The following is a 15,366-nucleotide window of genomic DNA, read 5'->3' as shown; positions in this document are numbered from 1 at the left end:
TAGTTTCATCAAACTGTAAAACACTGTATGTTAAAGAGTAGCTATTAGCTCTGTGCTAACAGTTAGCTGTTGGCCACCGTGTTCAGCATCATTTTTACTTTCGGTTTGTCAGTCCCGTTGTCAGAGGCGCGGGAAGTCATTTCCAGCAGGGGGTGCGGGGTGCTGGCGGGGTGCGCAGAACAACTCTCCCTCTGCCTCCCCCCCCCACCCCCCCCCATGAAGTAGGCTACATACTGCTATGTACTGCACAGCGAACTATATAGGCACTAAATCACATGCAAATCACTACTGGTCAAAAGATTCCTTTGCAGCGGCCCGGTTTAAATCCGACCTGCGGCCCTTTGCTGCGTGTCATTCCCTCTCTCTCTCTCCCCCGTTCCTGTCTATCCACTGTCACTATCGAATAAAAAATAATAAAAAGATGAATGACTAGTCCAGCTGAGCAGGCGTCAAGTATGCCTTTCCAGTTCAATAAACCAAGTACTGCCATCTGACTCACACATCACAAGACAGTGTTACAATTAATTAAATCATACCAAAGCGTTGTATGGCTCAAGACTATGGCGATATAGTACTCACTAAAAATCACCCAAGCAGAAAGCACAATAGTAATTCTGAAACGTGATTGACTGAAGATACAACAATACCATCACACAACACAGCTGAGCGCAGGTTGCAAAATAACAGTCACTTAGTCAGCTGCAACTTCACAAACTGCAAAAGCCAACATATAGGCTACTGCACTTGACAACTTAGTCTCACACAGGCCTATAGCAGCATCACAAAATTATTATGCAATATGTCTGATATGCATGGCATTTCAATAAACTAAACAAAATATGTACATTATCTGGTCACACGGTCACAACAGATTATATTAACCTACTCAATTTACAGATAGCATAATAGCTCTTACCTTTAGAAGTTCTAATTTCTTGTCTTTTTCTTTGCAAAGTCGCAGATCAAATCCTCTAAATCCAGCTCTAGCAGCTCGCTAAACCCTACTACAGATGCGCTGCTGTGTGTTGGTAACTTTACAGGCAACGCGCAATAAATGTCTCCGGTTGGACAGTGAATATAGAATCCACTGCCGTGCATCGCGCTTCACCGTGGTGAAGGTGTCGGGTCAGTGCCTCGTTAGTGAGAGCGGGTCTTTCTGCCGCCAGCTCGCGCCCCTCCGAGATGCTGGATATTTAGCCGCGATTCTGAAAGGCTAATATCCCTCGGAGTAAACTTCCTCCGGGACGGTCTCTGTAATCGGTCCCCGTAGTGCAGGGTCTTCAGAGATGATGGTACCTGAGGTGCCATTACCTTGTTCTGTAATGCTGATGACCGGCCTCATCTCTGTCTTTTTCCACAACAACTTCGCTAAAGTTAACGTTAGCTACCGTTAGCTGTGGCTGAGTGTAGCTGGTAGAAGGCAGCGATTCTTCCAAGCTAACATTAGCTAGCTCCTCGACATCCTCCTCTTCGTCATTCCCAGCTCTTTTTAAAAAGCTATTTATTCGCGGGACATTTTTTATAGCAGCCGCATCTTTCTGTCCCTTTTCCACACTTTCACTCGCTGATACAACCCAATCTGACCGGGGATCAGTTACAAATTAATTCCACTCTTTCAATCTCAACTCGTTCTTAGAAAACTGATCTTGATTCAGTGCGATGTAAACAACCTGCTCTATGCCCACCCACCTTTATCTTTAGCCAATCTACACAGTGCATGCGGCCTTCTCCCAATCATTACATTAAACAACTTTTACTTTATTCTGATTGGATAATTATCACCATAATGATTAATGCCCATTGTGTAATACGGGCTAGATCGCAGTTTGACAACAAGGGGTGCTGCCACCAACAAGGGGTGCTGCCGCACCCTCAGCACCCCTACTTCCCGCGCCTATGCCCGTTGTTGTTGTGGCGCAGATGTTTCCTCCATGTAAAACTTTTGGTCAGTGACACGTTTCAGTGTTTAATGACTCTCAGCTGATCTCATGTTGTAATAACACCTTTAGCCTCATAATGTAGTCCACATTTGAATCTAGTTAGTCCAGGTATAGTGATTTTTATCTGGACCTGGTTCAATGTGTTCTTAATGTGAAATTCCCCTTTATTGCAATTTCACGTATAGACGACGATTATATTTTTTATTTGATTGTATATTTCACAACTCTCAAAGTGGGTTTCAGACAAGTAATGCTTCACCTAAAAAAAAGAGGTGCAAAAACGGGAGATCTGCCCCAAAGCAATGTAGGCCTAAGTTAGGCTATGTAATGTAGCCTACTATATGTTATGTAGGCCTAAGTAATGTAAGTTATTAGGCCTTATTCCGATTGTAGAATATTTCGTGCATGTAAACATAGTCAGTGTTGTTGTTGTTGTTGTTGTTGTTGTTGTTGTTGTTGTTGTTGTTGTTGTTGTTGTTGTGACAGAGTGCATCTCTCCCAGCAGGTATGGACTCTGCTATGAATCCGTGTGAGGACAGAGAGGAGGGAGTCCCTGCCTCTAAAACCACTCTGTGTGGGGAAGATGACAGCCACACCAAAGCTCAGGGGTGAGAATCATGGACTCTTCTCCATGTCAGATCTCACCCACTCAAATCACAACACCATCATTCATCACCCAATGTCACATCGGCCACTGAGCTACTATACAATATTAACTAACTATTGCAGCCTATTAGTCAACATTTGTCTTCGGTGATGAAAAGTTGAGTTACAAGTCTTTTTTGATTTTGTCACTTCGAGTCTGATGTCAGATTCATGATGATACAAAGTGACATCGTGAGCAAAATATTCTCAAAATAAGTATTATGTAGTAAGTGTTACTAATATTGCTATAATGATAAACACAGCAAATGTATTAATGAATCTGGTCAAAACAGGGCTCAACCAGAAATTTTAGGGGCACACACCTTAAATCAACATGCTAACCAAATATTCACATTTCTACTAATTTCCACTGCATTACTAATAAATACTTTGATAATAGAAATAACAATGTGCTGTTTCAAATTTAGTTTCACATTTTATTGTGCACTTTTGAAGATGCAACATAAAAGGTAAACTGACAGCACCATCGTTGTCATGACAGTACAAATATTTAATAAATATACCAGCTCTAGTCTCCAGTCTACAATTACAATGAATTCAACTTAAAATTAAAAATGCATTGTTTAGGCTACTAAACTAAAATAAAAAATAAAACCCCTCCCTCTCTCCTCCCAAACCCGTCCCTACAACCTTGAGTTAAATAATTATTAATTTCTTACTCACTGTAACTTGTATTCTTTATTCTTCATCATGACCGTTTTTAACTGCTCTTTACTGTTTTCATGTAAAGCACTTTGAATTGCCTTGTTGCTGAAAGGTGCTGTAGAAATCAAGCTGCCTTGCCTTACAGCCTCAGCCTGTCAGTCAGTCCCCAGGGCAGATAAACCACAGTTGTGCCTGCTTGTCAGGAAGTGTACATAAACAGCACTGCGACCGCTTTCGCTTCGCCGTTAATATCATATCGCAGCAAACGCTGTCTGCGTGAAGTTTTGAACAACTGTAACCATACTTGCAACCACTTTGTTGGCATTTCCGTGATTAACTGTGACTTCAACAAAACTGCAGAGTAGTTTGCTCCGTCCGCACCTCTGCGTGTGTGTGTGTGTGTGTGTGTGTGTGCGCGCGCCGGAGCTCTGCTCTCCGTCATATGTAGAGAGGACAGATAAGCTTGTGCTTACGTGCTCTCAGGTACCACGTTTAATTTGTAAAAAAAAGGGATCAGATTTACTGGTCGCAAAATGTGACCATTTGGTCGCAGTCTGGAGCCCTGCAAAAGCATTTGTTTTATGTTAAACTGCTTTTCATCAGTCAATTGTTTGTTTGTAACAGAATGCATCAGCAGAGACCAGACTCTCCTGGACCTGGATTAGGATCTGGATCCAGCTGTGTGCCCCTAGATAGTGACAGGTCTATGGGTCGCTTTGAGGAGTTTAATAGATCACCTCCTGATGGAAGGTAAGAATTAAAAACTGAAGTTTACTATCTGACTGTCCTGAGTAGGGCTGGGCGATAAATCGATTTTATCAATTAACTCGAATGTGTAGTTAATGTTGATTTGTTTAAATGAAAAACGATTTTCTCCTTAACATCCGCCGACGCTCCCCTCTGGGCTCCCGTAGCTCCGAACAGGCTCAGCCGGGCGTTTGCCATAGAGATACACAAACAACATGGCAGCGACAGGGACTAACATTAATAATAATAATAATATATATATATATATATATATATATATATATATATATATATATATATATATATATGTATATATATAATAACTAGTCGTTTCATTACTTACTTACTTATCCGTAATCTCCGCCGAAAAGACCGGCAGCTCGCGGTGCTCTGTCCCCGGCTGAGAGTCACCTATTCTCGGATAACTGAACCACCAGCTACCGCTGAACTGAAGGAGCACCATGCGGGGCACCAGAGGCGGTGTTGAGGAACTCTGTTGCGGCTCAACACATCTACTAAATGCCGCTGATACGACCGAGCTGTGACGGAGGTCTGTAGCGGCTTAAACAACTAGCAATCGCCGCTCTGTAGCACAGAGCTCCTCTTCGACGTTTGTTTTTACCGCTAGTTACTACGAAGGTATGCTACATTCAAGAAACCATGGGATGTTAATGTACGTTACTCCGCAACAGGTGAAAATAGGGGCAAGGTTGCGCAAGAACGTTAAAACGATTTGAACTTTTAGCGAGTGAATTACCTGTATGTGTGAAAACAGCTTTACCTCACGCATCCGTTTTGTTGTTGTTGAATATATAGCCCCATGTGTGTGTGCGTGTATGAGTCAAAACAAAATAAAGTTAAAATTTGTTTTGAACAATTTCTTTGTCATCTGCAGATTGATTTTAAGTAGGGGGGGAATTGATTTAAATCTTAAATCGGATTTTTAGGCCATATTGCCCAGCCCTAGTCCTAGTCCACATCTTGGTCCAGAGCTTCATAGCTTGTTGTAGGACTCAACAATATATTGTTTCAACAGTGACATCACAGTGTACACCTCAGTGTACAGTAACCCGTCAAATAATTTAGTAAAATTAAGCACAACATGGTAAACTATATCAATATTTGTGTTCTGAATAAGTCACAACTGATAATTAGCAGCAGCTAACTTGAATGTGTCGTTTTTTTGACAACTTAACTTCAAAGATGGAACCTGCTGGTTCAAAGTTGATAATATGGATCTCAGGATTAAAAAAAACTTGGCAAACAGATTAAGGTATCAGCACCGATACTGATTTTATTACCTGGATCAAGTATTGCCTAGACGTGATGCCTCAAAACACTTTTCTGTTCTAATATGTTAATTTTCTATGGTGAGATAAAGTTAATGTTCAAAGCTACTGCTGATACTTCCTGTATATGTTTCAATATAAATGCAGCAGCTCAGGATCTTCTCCAAGGTTCCTTAACCAGGGCAAAGAGGACATGTAGGTGTCTCACTCTTGTCCCAGTCGTGGAGGTTGGATCCAGACATACAGCCTGGATCATGAACTTATTGTTCTAGGGTTCTATATGTCAGATGTAGAACCACAGTAGCATCACCTTCAGCATGCTCTCTTACCTGGTCCACATTGCCTGCTGCCCTCTAATTACCATCTTATCAATGTCTGACCAAATCTCCTTAGACTAAGAGGACTCTCTTTTTGGGCTCTCCAACTCTTCTCTGATTGAACATCTATGCCTGTGGCTGACACTGGAGTCCTGGTACTGCAGAACCTCATGTGTGGAAGTCCACAGACTCTTTGTTCAGGCTGCTCATGGGAAGCTGAAGTATGTTCCTCCTTCCGTTGACGAGCTATGCTGCTGAGGCTATGTGGAGATAGCTGCAGATCTTCCTCTCCATCAACTCCACAGTTGTCTGTGGTACCTTGTAAGCCAAATAAAGTTACAGGATGCAAGACACATTGCCATGTTGGTACATTCTGGCCTTAAACTAGTGAACTGAGCCTCAAGTCTCTTGATAGTAGACTGGACATACGATGTATTTGAAAGACTGCAGTCAAAGATTTTGACAGTTTTTTCAGAAATACATGGCTTTGGGGTGCCATCTATAGAGAAGCATACTTTAACCCACTCATACATTATGAAGTACCAGGGACCTAGATTAATTCTTGCCCACATAATACGTTATTTCAACTGCTGGATCCATCTGCCTTCTCAGCTCCCTTGTGCCTTCTGAGCTCCAGTTGCCTTGTCATTCTGTCATCCTCTGTGATTTGACTCATGAAATGGCCCTAAACGTAATATTTTCTCCACAGACTTCAGCAGCAGAGTTCAGAGGGTCTCGGTGGTCAGTCTGCCCAGCAGCATCAAACAGACCTGGACTCCATATTTATGGTGTGTACATGTACAAACTACAGATCAAATTAGTGTTGGGTGATTAATTCAAAGTTATGGTTTATGACAAAGTTTTAAAATGAGAATCGATTTTCACTTTAACTTGGTCCCAGGTGGAGCTAACTAGCAGGTGGCTGGCTAGTTAGCTAACTTGCTAATTCCGCCAGGCTCATTTACTGATAGCAATGTGCTTTACTGCACTGTAACAACAGTGTGTGTAGGAAACATGAAGTTCTTAAATATTAATCATTAAGGGGCTGGCTAGTTAGCTAGCTAGCTCATGCTTCAGCGTTGGAAAGCTGTGCCTACGTCGTTACCATGGCAACCCATGCAGATAGGATGGTGATGTAATACTAGAGATAGGTTTTCACTTTAGTTATTCCCATTAGGGAAATTAATATGTTTGCTTTTGTTAATCATTTTGTATTGTTAATAAACGTAAACTACCATTCAGCTCCTAACAGTAGCAATGCTGCTTTATTTAGACCAGCAGGCTTTCAGACTGACTGAATCACAAGTTGTGTTCTTTAAATTAAATGTTCAGTTTATCCTTCTGTTCCAGCTGTTGGATGAGAACATTGTCACTTTCGTGAAGAACGAGCTGAAGAGAGTCCAGAGGGTTCTGAATCCATTTTACCCAGAATGCTTAGAGATTCAAAAGGAGGGTGAGGAGGTGTTGGACAATGAAGACAGAGAGCAGAGAAGGAGCAGCAGAGAGGCATTTCTGAAGATCGTACTGCACTTCCTGAGGAGAATGAAACATGAGGAGCTGGCTGACTGTCTGCAGAGCAGTAAGAGGATTTGATCAGATTTAACATGATGAAAAGGGGAAATGGAGGAACCATGGGAGAAGTTTACGGTTCCAAACTCTGATGTTAATATGCTGCACAAATCAGATCAGAGGCTGTTTGCCACTGTTGAGCTAAATGAAACTGATGGAGGAAAAACTGTACAGTCACACTTAAAGGTTTAGATTCTCAGATTTTCTGGATCCACTTACTGATTTAATTTGTTGTTGTTTTATTCAGGGACTCATGCTACAGTGTGCCAACATGAACTCAAGTCTAATTTCAAGGAGAAGTTCCAGTGTATGTTCGAAAAAATTGCCGAAGCAGGAAACCCAACCCTTGTGAATCAGATCTACACAGAGATTGACAGCCCAGAGGGAGGGACTGCAGAGGACAAGGATGAACACGAGTTCAGACAGATTGAAACAGCATCCAGGAAAGAAGACGGACAAGAACCAGCAATCAGACAAGAAGACATATTTAAATCCTCACCTGGAAGAGATGAACCAATCAGAACAGTGATGACAAAGGGCGTGGCTGGCATTGGGAAAACAGTCTTAACACAGAAGTTTACTCTAGACTGGGCTGAAGGCAAAGCCAACCAGGACATCCAGTTCACATTTCCATTCACTTTCAGAGAGCTGAATGTGCTGAAAGAGAAAAAGTACAGCTTGGTGGAACTTGTCCATCTCTTCTTTACTGAAACCAAAGAAGCAGGAATCTGCAGGTTTGAAGAGTTCCAGGTTGTGTTCATCTTTGACGGTCTGGATGAATGTAGGCTTCCTCTGGACTTCCACAACAATGAGATCCTGACTGATGTTACAAAGCCCGCCTCAGTGGATGTGCTGCTGACAAACCTCATCACTGGGAAACTGCTTCCCTCTGCTCGCCTCTGGATAACCACAAGACCTGCAGTAGCCAATCGGATCCCTCCTAGGTGTGTTGACATGGTGACAGAGGTGAGAGGGTTTACTGACCAACAGGAGGAGGAGTTCTTCAGGAAGAGATGCGGAAATGAGGAACAGGCCAGCAGAATCATCTCCCATATCAAAACATCACAAAGCCTCCACATCATGTGCCACATCCCAGTTTTCTGCTCCATCGCTGCTACAGTTCTGGATGATGAGTTGAAAACCAAAGAGGGGGAAGAGCTGCCCAAGACCCTGACTGAGATGTACATCCGCTTCCTGGTGGTTCAGTCCAAACTGAAGAACATCAAGTACGATGGAGGAGCTGAGACAGATCCACACTGGAGTCCAGAGAGCAAGAAGATGATTTTGTCCCTGGGAAAACTGGCTTTTGAACAGCTACAGAAAGGCAACCTGATCTTCTACGAATCCGACTTGACAGAGTGTGGCATTGATATCAGCGAGGCCTCAGTGTACTCAGAAGTGTTCACACAGATCTTTAAAGAGGAGAGAGGACTGTACCAGGACAAGGTGTTCTGCTTTGTCCATCTGAGTGTTCAGGAGTTTCTGGCTGCTCTTCATGTCCATCTGACATTCATCAACTCTGGTGTTAATCTGCTGTCAGAAGAACAAACAACCACCTGGTTTCAACTTATAAACACACCCAAACCAACACATCTCTACCAGAGTGCTGTGGACAAGGCCTTACAGAGTCCAAATGGACACCTGGACTTTTTCCTTCGCTTCCTCCTGGGTCTTTCACGAGAGCCCAATCAGACTCTCCTTCAAGGCCTGCTGACACAGACAGGAAGTAGCGCACACATCTGTCAGGAAACAGCTGTGTACATCAAGAAGAAGATCAGTGAGAATTTGTCTGCTGAGAAAAGCATCAATCTGTTCCACTGTCTGGATGAACTGAATGATAATTCTCTTGTGGAGGACATCCAGCAGTACCTGAGTTCAGGAAGTCTCTCCACAGATAAATTGTCTCCTGCTCAGTGGTCAGCCCTGGTCTTTATCTTACTGTCATCAGAAAAAGATCTGGAGGTGTTTGACTTGAAGAAGTACTCTGCTTCAGAGGAGGCTCTTCTAAGGCTGCTGCCAGTGGTCAAAGCATCCACAAAAGCTCTGTATGTGCACACATACCAATCCAAGATTTAATATAGTTTTTCGTCATTCAGAGACAACAACCATTGATTGTAATTGTTTTCTTGTGTTTTGCTGATTCCTCTTCAGACTGAGTGGCTGTAACCTCTCAGAGAGAAGCTGTGAAGCTCTGTCCTCAGTTCTCAGCTCCAAGTCCTCTCGTCTGAGAGAGCTGGACCTGAGTAACAACAACCTGCAGGATTCAGGAGTGAAGCTGGTGTCTGCTGGACTAAAGAGTCCATACTGCAGACTGAAAACTCTCAGGTTAGTGTACAGCTGTTTGTGTTTGTAAAATGATGACCCATTGAGCTCTGATAGAAAAGTCAGGGGCAGGTGAGTACTGAGGGCGGGTGTGGATAATCAAGAAGGCGGGAGACACACGAGCAGGAATTGAAACAACAGGAGATGTTAGTCTTTCAAAATAAAACAAAAAATGAAAATAATATGCACAAATTAGCAGGATGTGACACATTCTCTCTACACACTCTTTTATTCATGTAAACACAGTTTATGTGTGGAAAATGGTATATGTGTGTGTGTGTGTGTGTGTGTTTTCTGGGTGCACGTATCTTTTAGCTATTTTTAAAACAGTGGAGTAATGTGAACGTCTTACATACATTAGAGATTTTATACTCTATGTGTGTGTGTGTGTGTGTGTGTGTGTGTTTTCAGTCTATCAGGCTGTATGATCACACAGGAAGGCTGTGTTTCTCTGGCCTCAGCTCTGAGCTCCAACCCCTCCCATCTGAGAGAGCTGGACCTGAGCTACAATCATCCAGAAGACTTGGGAGAGAAACTGCTGTGTGCTGGAATGAAGGATCAACATTGGAGGCTGGACACTCTCAGGTATGGACAGATGGACAGACAACAGCAGCTCTCACACGGTTTCTCTGTCTGTGTCCAATTAGTTTTTCAACATGCCTTTGTTCACTTGAAACCCCGTTGCCATCATAAGTGTCGTTCTGTGTGTCTGAAAAACTTAAGTAAACTTGCTAATCGACCCTCAGAGGGCTGAGGGAGTGAGTGAACAACAATGGTCACTCTAGAGGTATATATATAACCAACAATGCATTGCAGTTATGCATTGAGTGCAAATGGAGGATATGAGTGAAGCTGCATGAAGTTGATTCTGACTTTGTTTTTTCCTCCAGGGTGGACCATGGTGGACTGCAGAGACTGAAACCTGGTGTGAGGAAATGTAAGTGTGTTTTAAGTTTGATTCATGAGAACTTAGCTGCAGATGTTAAACTAGATATTTTACTTTCTTGACTGAAGTACGATGATGAATTTCAATCAGTTTCAATCTGTATATAGCTTGTTTTTTTGTCAGAGTGGCTGGAAACATATTAGAATTCAGTCAATCAATGTAAAACCCACAAATACAACAAACTAAACACATTGATCCAACATAAATAATAAATACATTTCATTAACAGTAGGGATGCACCGAATATTCGCCCACCGAAAGGGCATTTTCAGTTTTCGGCCAAAATACTTTTATCACCGAAACAATACGGCCGAAATGTTGTGATGACGCAAACAGAAACCGCGACCTGCACGTGTGTCAGTACCCGATCCGTTCCACCTGCAAAGCGTATCCTAAGCAAAGAGGTTGAGACGGACAACACAGTGACATTGTACATTTATCGACAGTTCTGATAAATGTACAATGTCACTGTGTTGGCATCTTGTTATGCATTTATTTCTGTTACTGTCTAATAAATCAGTCAATCAAAACGGACCACGGCGTGAAAACAATGAAAAGTACGCTCTTAGAGTCTGTCAGCACACGTTTCAGTGAGATCTATTCGGATCCTCTGCACTTCATCGCGACTGTACTTGATCTGCGTTATAAACACCATTACTTGGATGCGGAAATAAAGCAGGGCGCACGAGAAATGATCCAGGCCGCGATGGATGCGGTGAACCCGCGTGGAGACGGAGCAGCGCACGGAGCAGCGCCCAGCGCAGGAGATCAGAGCGCAGAAAAAAAGACTCGTCTCTCTGCACCAGATGAGGGGCATGCACCCTCGTTGTCTGATATGTTCAGTGAAATCCTGCAAGAAAGTGCCTCAAATAATAATAATAACAATAGGTAAGCTATTCTGTTCTTAGGCTATTATATACTGTATGTGACTATCAGATTGTAGCCATATTTCTGCTAGATATTTTTTTAATTAAACTTTAATATTAATTTATACAATTGCAATGCCTTGATTTTAGTAAAGTTAGTACACAGTCATAGCCATAAATGCAATGGTACTAATAATTGGCATAATTTCTTTCGGTGTTTCGGTTTTCGGTCTTGGTTTCCTCTTTTTCGGTTTTCGGTTTCGGCCAAGAATTTTCATTTCGGTGCATCCCTAATTAACAGTCAAGCCAACAGAAAGCTTCTATCTTTTTGACAGAAGTTTGACAGATATAAGTTGTGTTTCTACTTTTCTTTTTTGGATGTGTTTAATAAATCATTTTTAAAATACCTACAAGTCATAAACACAACACAACAATTATTTTCATAAAGATGTTACAGAATATATATAAATATATATTAGCTTTATGTCCTCTCTGCACCTAATTTATTATGCAGGACCACAAACACACATCAAAGTTTGACTTACTTTATGACATCAGCTCAGATTGTGGTCCATTAGTTGCGGTCAAGCTAACTTTTCTGTGAAAAGTTTTCATCGTTTTTTTCTGAATTAACGAAACAATGAAACTCTCTGCCAGAAATGGCGTTCCCTTGAAAGGGCTTTCACCCAGGAGACCGGGGTCAGCTCCCATGTGAAACCAATATTTACGCCCAACCTTTCTAAACCTAACCACGTCGATTTGCACCAACACTTGAGGAAAGTGAAACTATCAAACTGGTAACGGCCATTGAATAGGCTGAGTGAAAACATCTGAAGCGGGTGAATTGTCAGTAAAGTTGTTGATAACTCAACAGATGATAACCTGCAGCTGTGTTGTGTCTTGTTCTCTCATCAGATGTCTGTAAATTGGAACTGGACACAAACACAGTACACAGAAACCTCCAACTGTCTGACAACAACAGGAAGGTGACATATGTGAGAGAGGATCAGTCGTATCCTGATCATCCAGACAGATTTGTCTCCTGGCCCCAGCTGCTGTGTAGAAATGGTCTGACTGGTCGCTGTTACTGGGAGGTCAAATGGGAAGGAAGGGTTTATATAGCAGTGACTTACAGAGGAATCACAAGGAGAGGAAACAGTAAAAACTGTTTGCCCGGATGGAATGATCAGTCCTGGAGTCTGAAGTGCGCTGATGATGACAGTTTCTCCGTCTGCCACAATAACAGCAGAAAACGCCTCTCCTCCTCTGTCTCTGACAGAGTCGGAGTGTATGTGGACTGTCCTGCTGGCACTCTGTCCTTCTACAGTGTTTCCGCTGACTCACTGATCCACCTCCACACCTTCAACACCATATTCACTAAGCCTCTTTATCCTGCGTTTGTGGTCTCTTCTGGTTCCTCAGTGTCTCTGTGTTCTCTGCAGGTCTGAGAGTCTCTCCTGTGGATAGAAATGCTGCTGACTGAAGATCAGCTGCTGAATTCAAAGTTCACTCTGTTCACCACCACACACACTGTGCACTGTGAAGCAGATCTGTCTTTGACTCAAACACAAAACATTCATTTGTCTGATGTCATCACTTTGATTATCAACATTTCAACAGTTTTTTTTTTTTTTCAAGATTATTTTTTGGGCATTTTCAGCCTTTATTTTGATAGCACAGCAGAAGACGTGAAAGGGGAGAGAGGGGGGGGAATGACATGCAGCAAAGGGCCGCAGGTCGGAGTCGAACCTGGGCCCGCTGCGTCGAGGAATAAACCTCTATATATGGGCGCCCGCTCTACCAACCGAGCTATCAGGGCACTCAACATTTCAACAGTTTAACAGTAACTAGAAACATTTCATGATATGTAGTCTCACATCACCTGACCTTCCTCCACAGCACTGCGGAGGAAGGTCTGGCTTGTTCACACAGCATTCCGGGATGGGAGAAAAACGTGCTCTGGTTTATTGGCATTTCTTTAAACCAATCACAATTGTCATGGGTGGCGCTAAGCGCTGGACACAATAATGTTGCCTCTACAAAATAGCTTCAGGAAGGACCTTGTTTTGGTGGAACAAAAAAGTTGTTTTAGTTCTGCAACAAAAAAAACTCAGATTGGACAGATAGTCTGGCTAGCTGTCTTGATTTACCGATTTACCGACCGAATCAACAGATAACCATAGTCCTTATAAATTGTCCGGAGATAAGTATGCCAACACAAACAAAGCAACAGGTGAGGGACATCCGGCCGAAAATGAGGGACATTTGGCGGATCTTCCCGCTGCACCGGAGCAATCCCCTAAATGAATGGTCGTCGATATAGACTACATTATATGTAACATCTCAAAAACAACTACTTTTGGTAATTTTCAATTATACTGTCATATATTTAAAGCAGTTTTTTTTAAACACTCACCATATTTTCTAATGTTTCTAAATACTTTTATTAAAATCTTTGCTTTTTCTCCTGAGGGCCAGCTTTTGTTTATATAGTCACCTTAATCATTTCTGTCATTACTTGACTCTCTTTACCCGCATGTTAAAACGTTTAACATCATCAGCCGTGGTAGAAAATGATTAGACATGAATAAATGTATGTTTTTTGTATAGTTATGGTTTGGTATTTTGAGAGGCCCCAGAGTTCTTCACACTTGTTATGCTTTATGTAAGGAGGCTGTGGGTGTCTGGAGGTTAAGATAAGATAAGAAAAAGACTTCTACATGTTCCCAACTCCCATGGTAAACAGTCTGGACCACAGGCTACACAACATTGTTTTGCCTCCTCCCTGGTACCGTGATCATGCATGATTGTATGATATGGGATAGATACACTGTATAAGACTGAGTGAAGTTACTATAGCTGTTTGGTGTATTACGGTCCATGGTTACCAGCTGTATCAAGATCTTTTCTGATATTATATTTTGTTGAAATAAACTTATATGTTCATGTAATAACAACCGAGGCTCATTGAGTTATTCCTTTTATTCATCTTTGTGAGTTTTCTTTCTAAATTATTTAGAAATCTCTTAGTTTGTTCTTGTGTCTTGAGCACACTGTATGTTTAACGGTATTTCTTGACTGACAAATAACCCTAAAAATAAATGCAAGAGAAGGGTTTTGCAGCCTCACTCCACTTGCGAAAAGTGTAAATCTTTTTATTCCAGGATCGAAACGAGATTGATGACTCTACCGTTGGCTGGGTACAGTTTTTCTTTTCTGTGTTCTTGCCTTTTCTTTTTTTTTTTTTAGCTTTGTTTGACTTTGGATTTATCCATGTGAAGACCACGACTTTCTGTTGGCTCCGTCAATTGAGTGTCTTTGTGTTTGACTGCTGTGGTCAGATTGTGATTTTTTTTAAATGTAAAAGCAGGACATATCCCTCTATTTCTGAGGTGTTTACACTGGCTTCCTTTCTGTCCTGTCCGTCAAATAATTGATTTCAAAATACTACTGTTGGCACCGAATGGTTTAGGGCCAAAATACATTTCTGATTTTCTGCTACATTATGAACCGTCCAGACCTCTCGGGTCTTCTGGGACAGCTCTGCTTTCTGTCCCAAAAGTCAGAAGTAAACAGAAGCAGCATTCGGCTTTTATGCTCCATGTATCTGGAACAATCTCCCAGAAAACTGTTCTCAGTTATTTTAATAAATCAAACCTAAAAAAAAAATAGTTTGATGCTGACTTTTAAAAAATGTTATTAAGTAGGATTAATTAAAGTATTAATATTTATTTATGTATTACACTGCACTGTAATGCTTACTCTAGTTATAGTACCCTGTTATACCTAATTAGTTGTTACACAAGGTGAAACTTAACAGGTGTAATAACACAGAGCAGTAAGTTGATGCAGTGGGCTGTTTTTAATAGTTTTTAATGGCTCTTTAATGTTTTATGTAAAGCGCTATGAATTGCCCTGCTGCTGAAATGTGCTTTATAAATAAACTTGCCTTGCATTGCCTTTGTTTCTTTTTCTTCTTTCAGCATCATCTTTCTATTAGCTGTACAGGCCCACACCAAGTGTGTATTAAGACGCATATTTAATACAGTCAATGGCCTA

At 41.7% G+C, this 15,366-nt stretch overlaps 1 protein-coding gene across 1 annotated transcript; it reads left to right on the top strand.

Moving 5' to 3' along the window:
• The first annotated feature begins 1,547 nt into the window (after nt 1-1,547).
• LOC120564781 (NLR family CARD domain-containing protein 3-like) lies at nt 1,548-14,264 on the top strand. Its single transcript, XM_039810034.1, has 10 exons — nt 1,548-1,945; nt 2,446-2,548; nt 3,876-4,001; nt 6,314-6,392; nt 6,955-7,183; nt 7,421-9,218; nt 9,325-9,498; nt 9,907-10,080; nt 10,386-10,432; nt 12,223-14,264. Exons 1-10 carry the CDS (start codon nt 1,897-1,899, stop codon nt 12,753-12,755), a joined length of 3,312 nt encoding a protein of 1,103 aa, XP_039665968.1. The 5' UTR covers nt 1,548-1,896; the 3' UTR covers nt 12,756-14,264.
• The last annotated feature ends 1,102 nt before the right edge of the window (nt 14,265-15,366 follow it).

Source organism: Perca fluviatilis, chromosome 8 (assembly GCF_010015445.1).
Source record: "Perca fluviatilis chromosome 8, GENO_Pfluv_1.0, whole genome shotgun sequence".
NCBI lineage: Eukaryota > Metazoa > Chordata > Actinopteri > Perciformes > Percidae > Perca > Perca fluviatilis.
This window is presented reverse-complemented; position numbering and strand designations above follow the sequence as displayed.

Excerpts from the sequence above, each read along its gene's own strand:
- LOC120564781 (XM_039810034.1), top strand. The coding sequence starts at position 1,897 with ATGCCCGTTGTTGTTGTGGCGCAGATGTTTCCTCCATGTAAAACTTTT. Across the intron at positions 4,002-6,313 it reads AGATCACCTCCTGATGGAAG|ACTTCAGCAGCAGAGTTCAG; the intron begins GTAAGAATTAAA and ends TTTTCTCCACAG. Across the intron at positions 6,393-6,954 it reads ACCTGGACTCCATATTTATG|CTGTTGGATGAGAACATTGT; the intron begins GTGTGTACATGT and ends CTTCTGTTCCAG.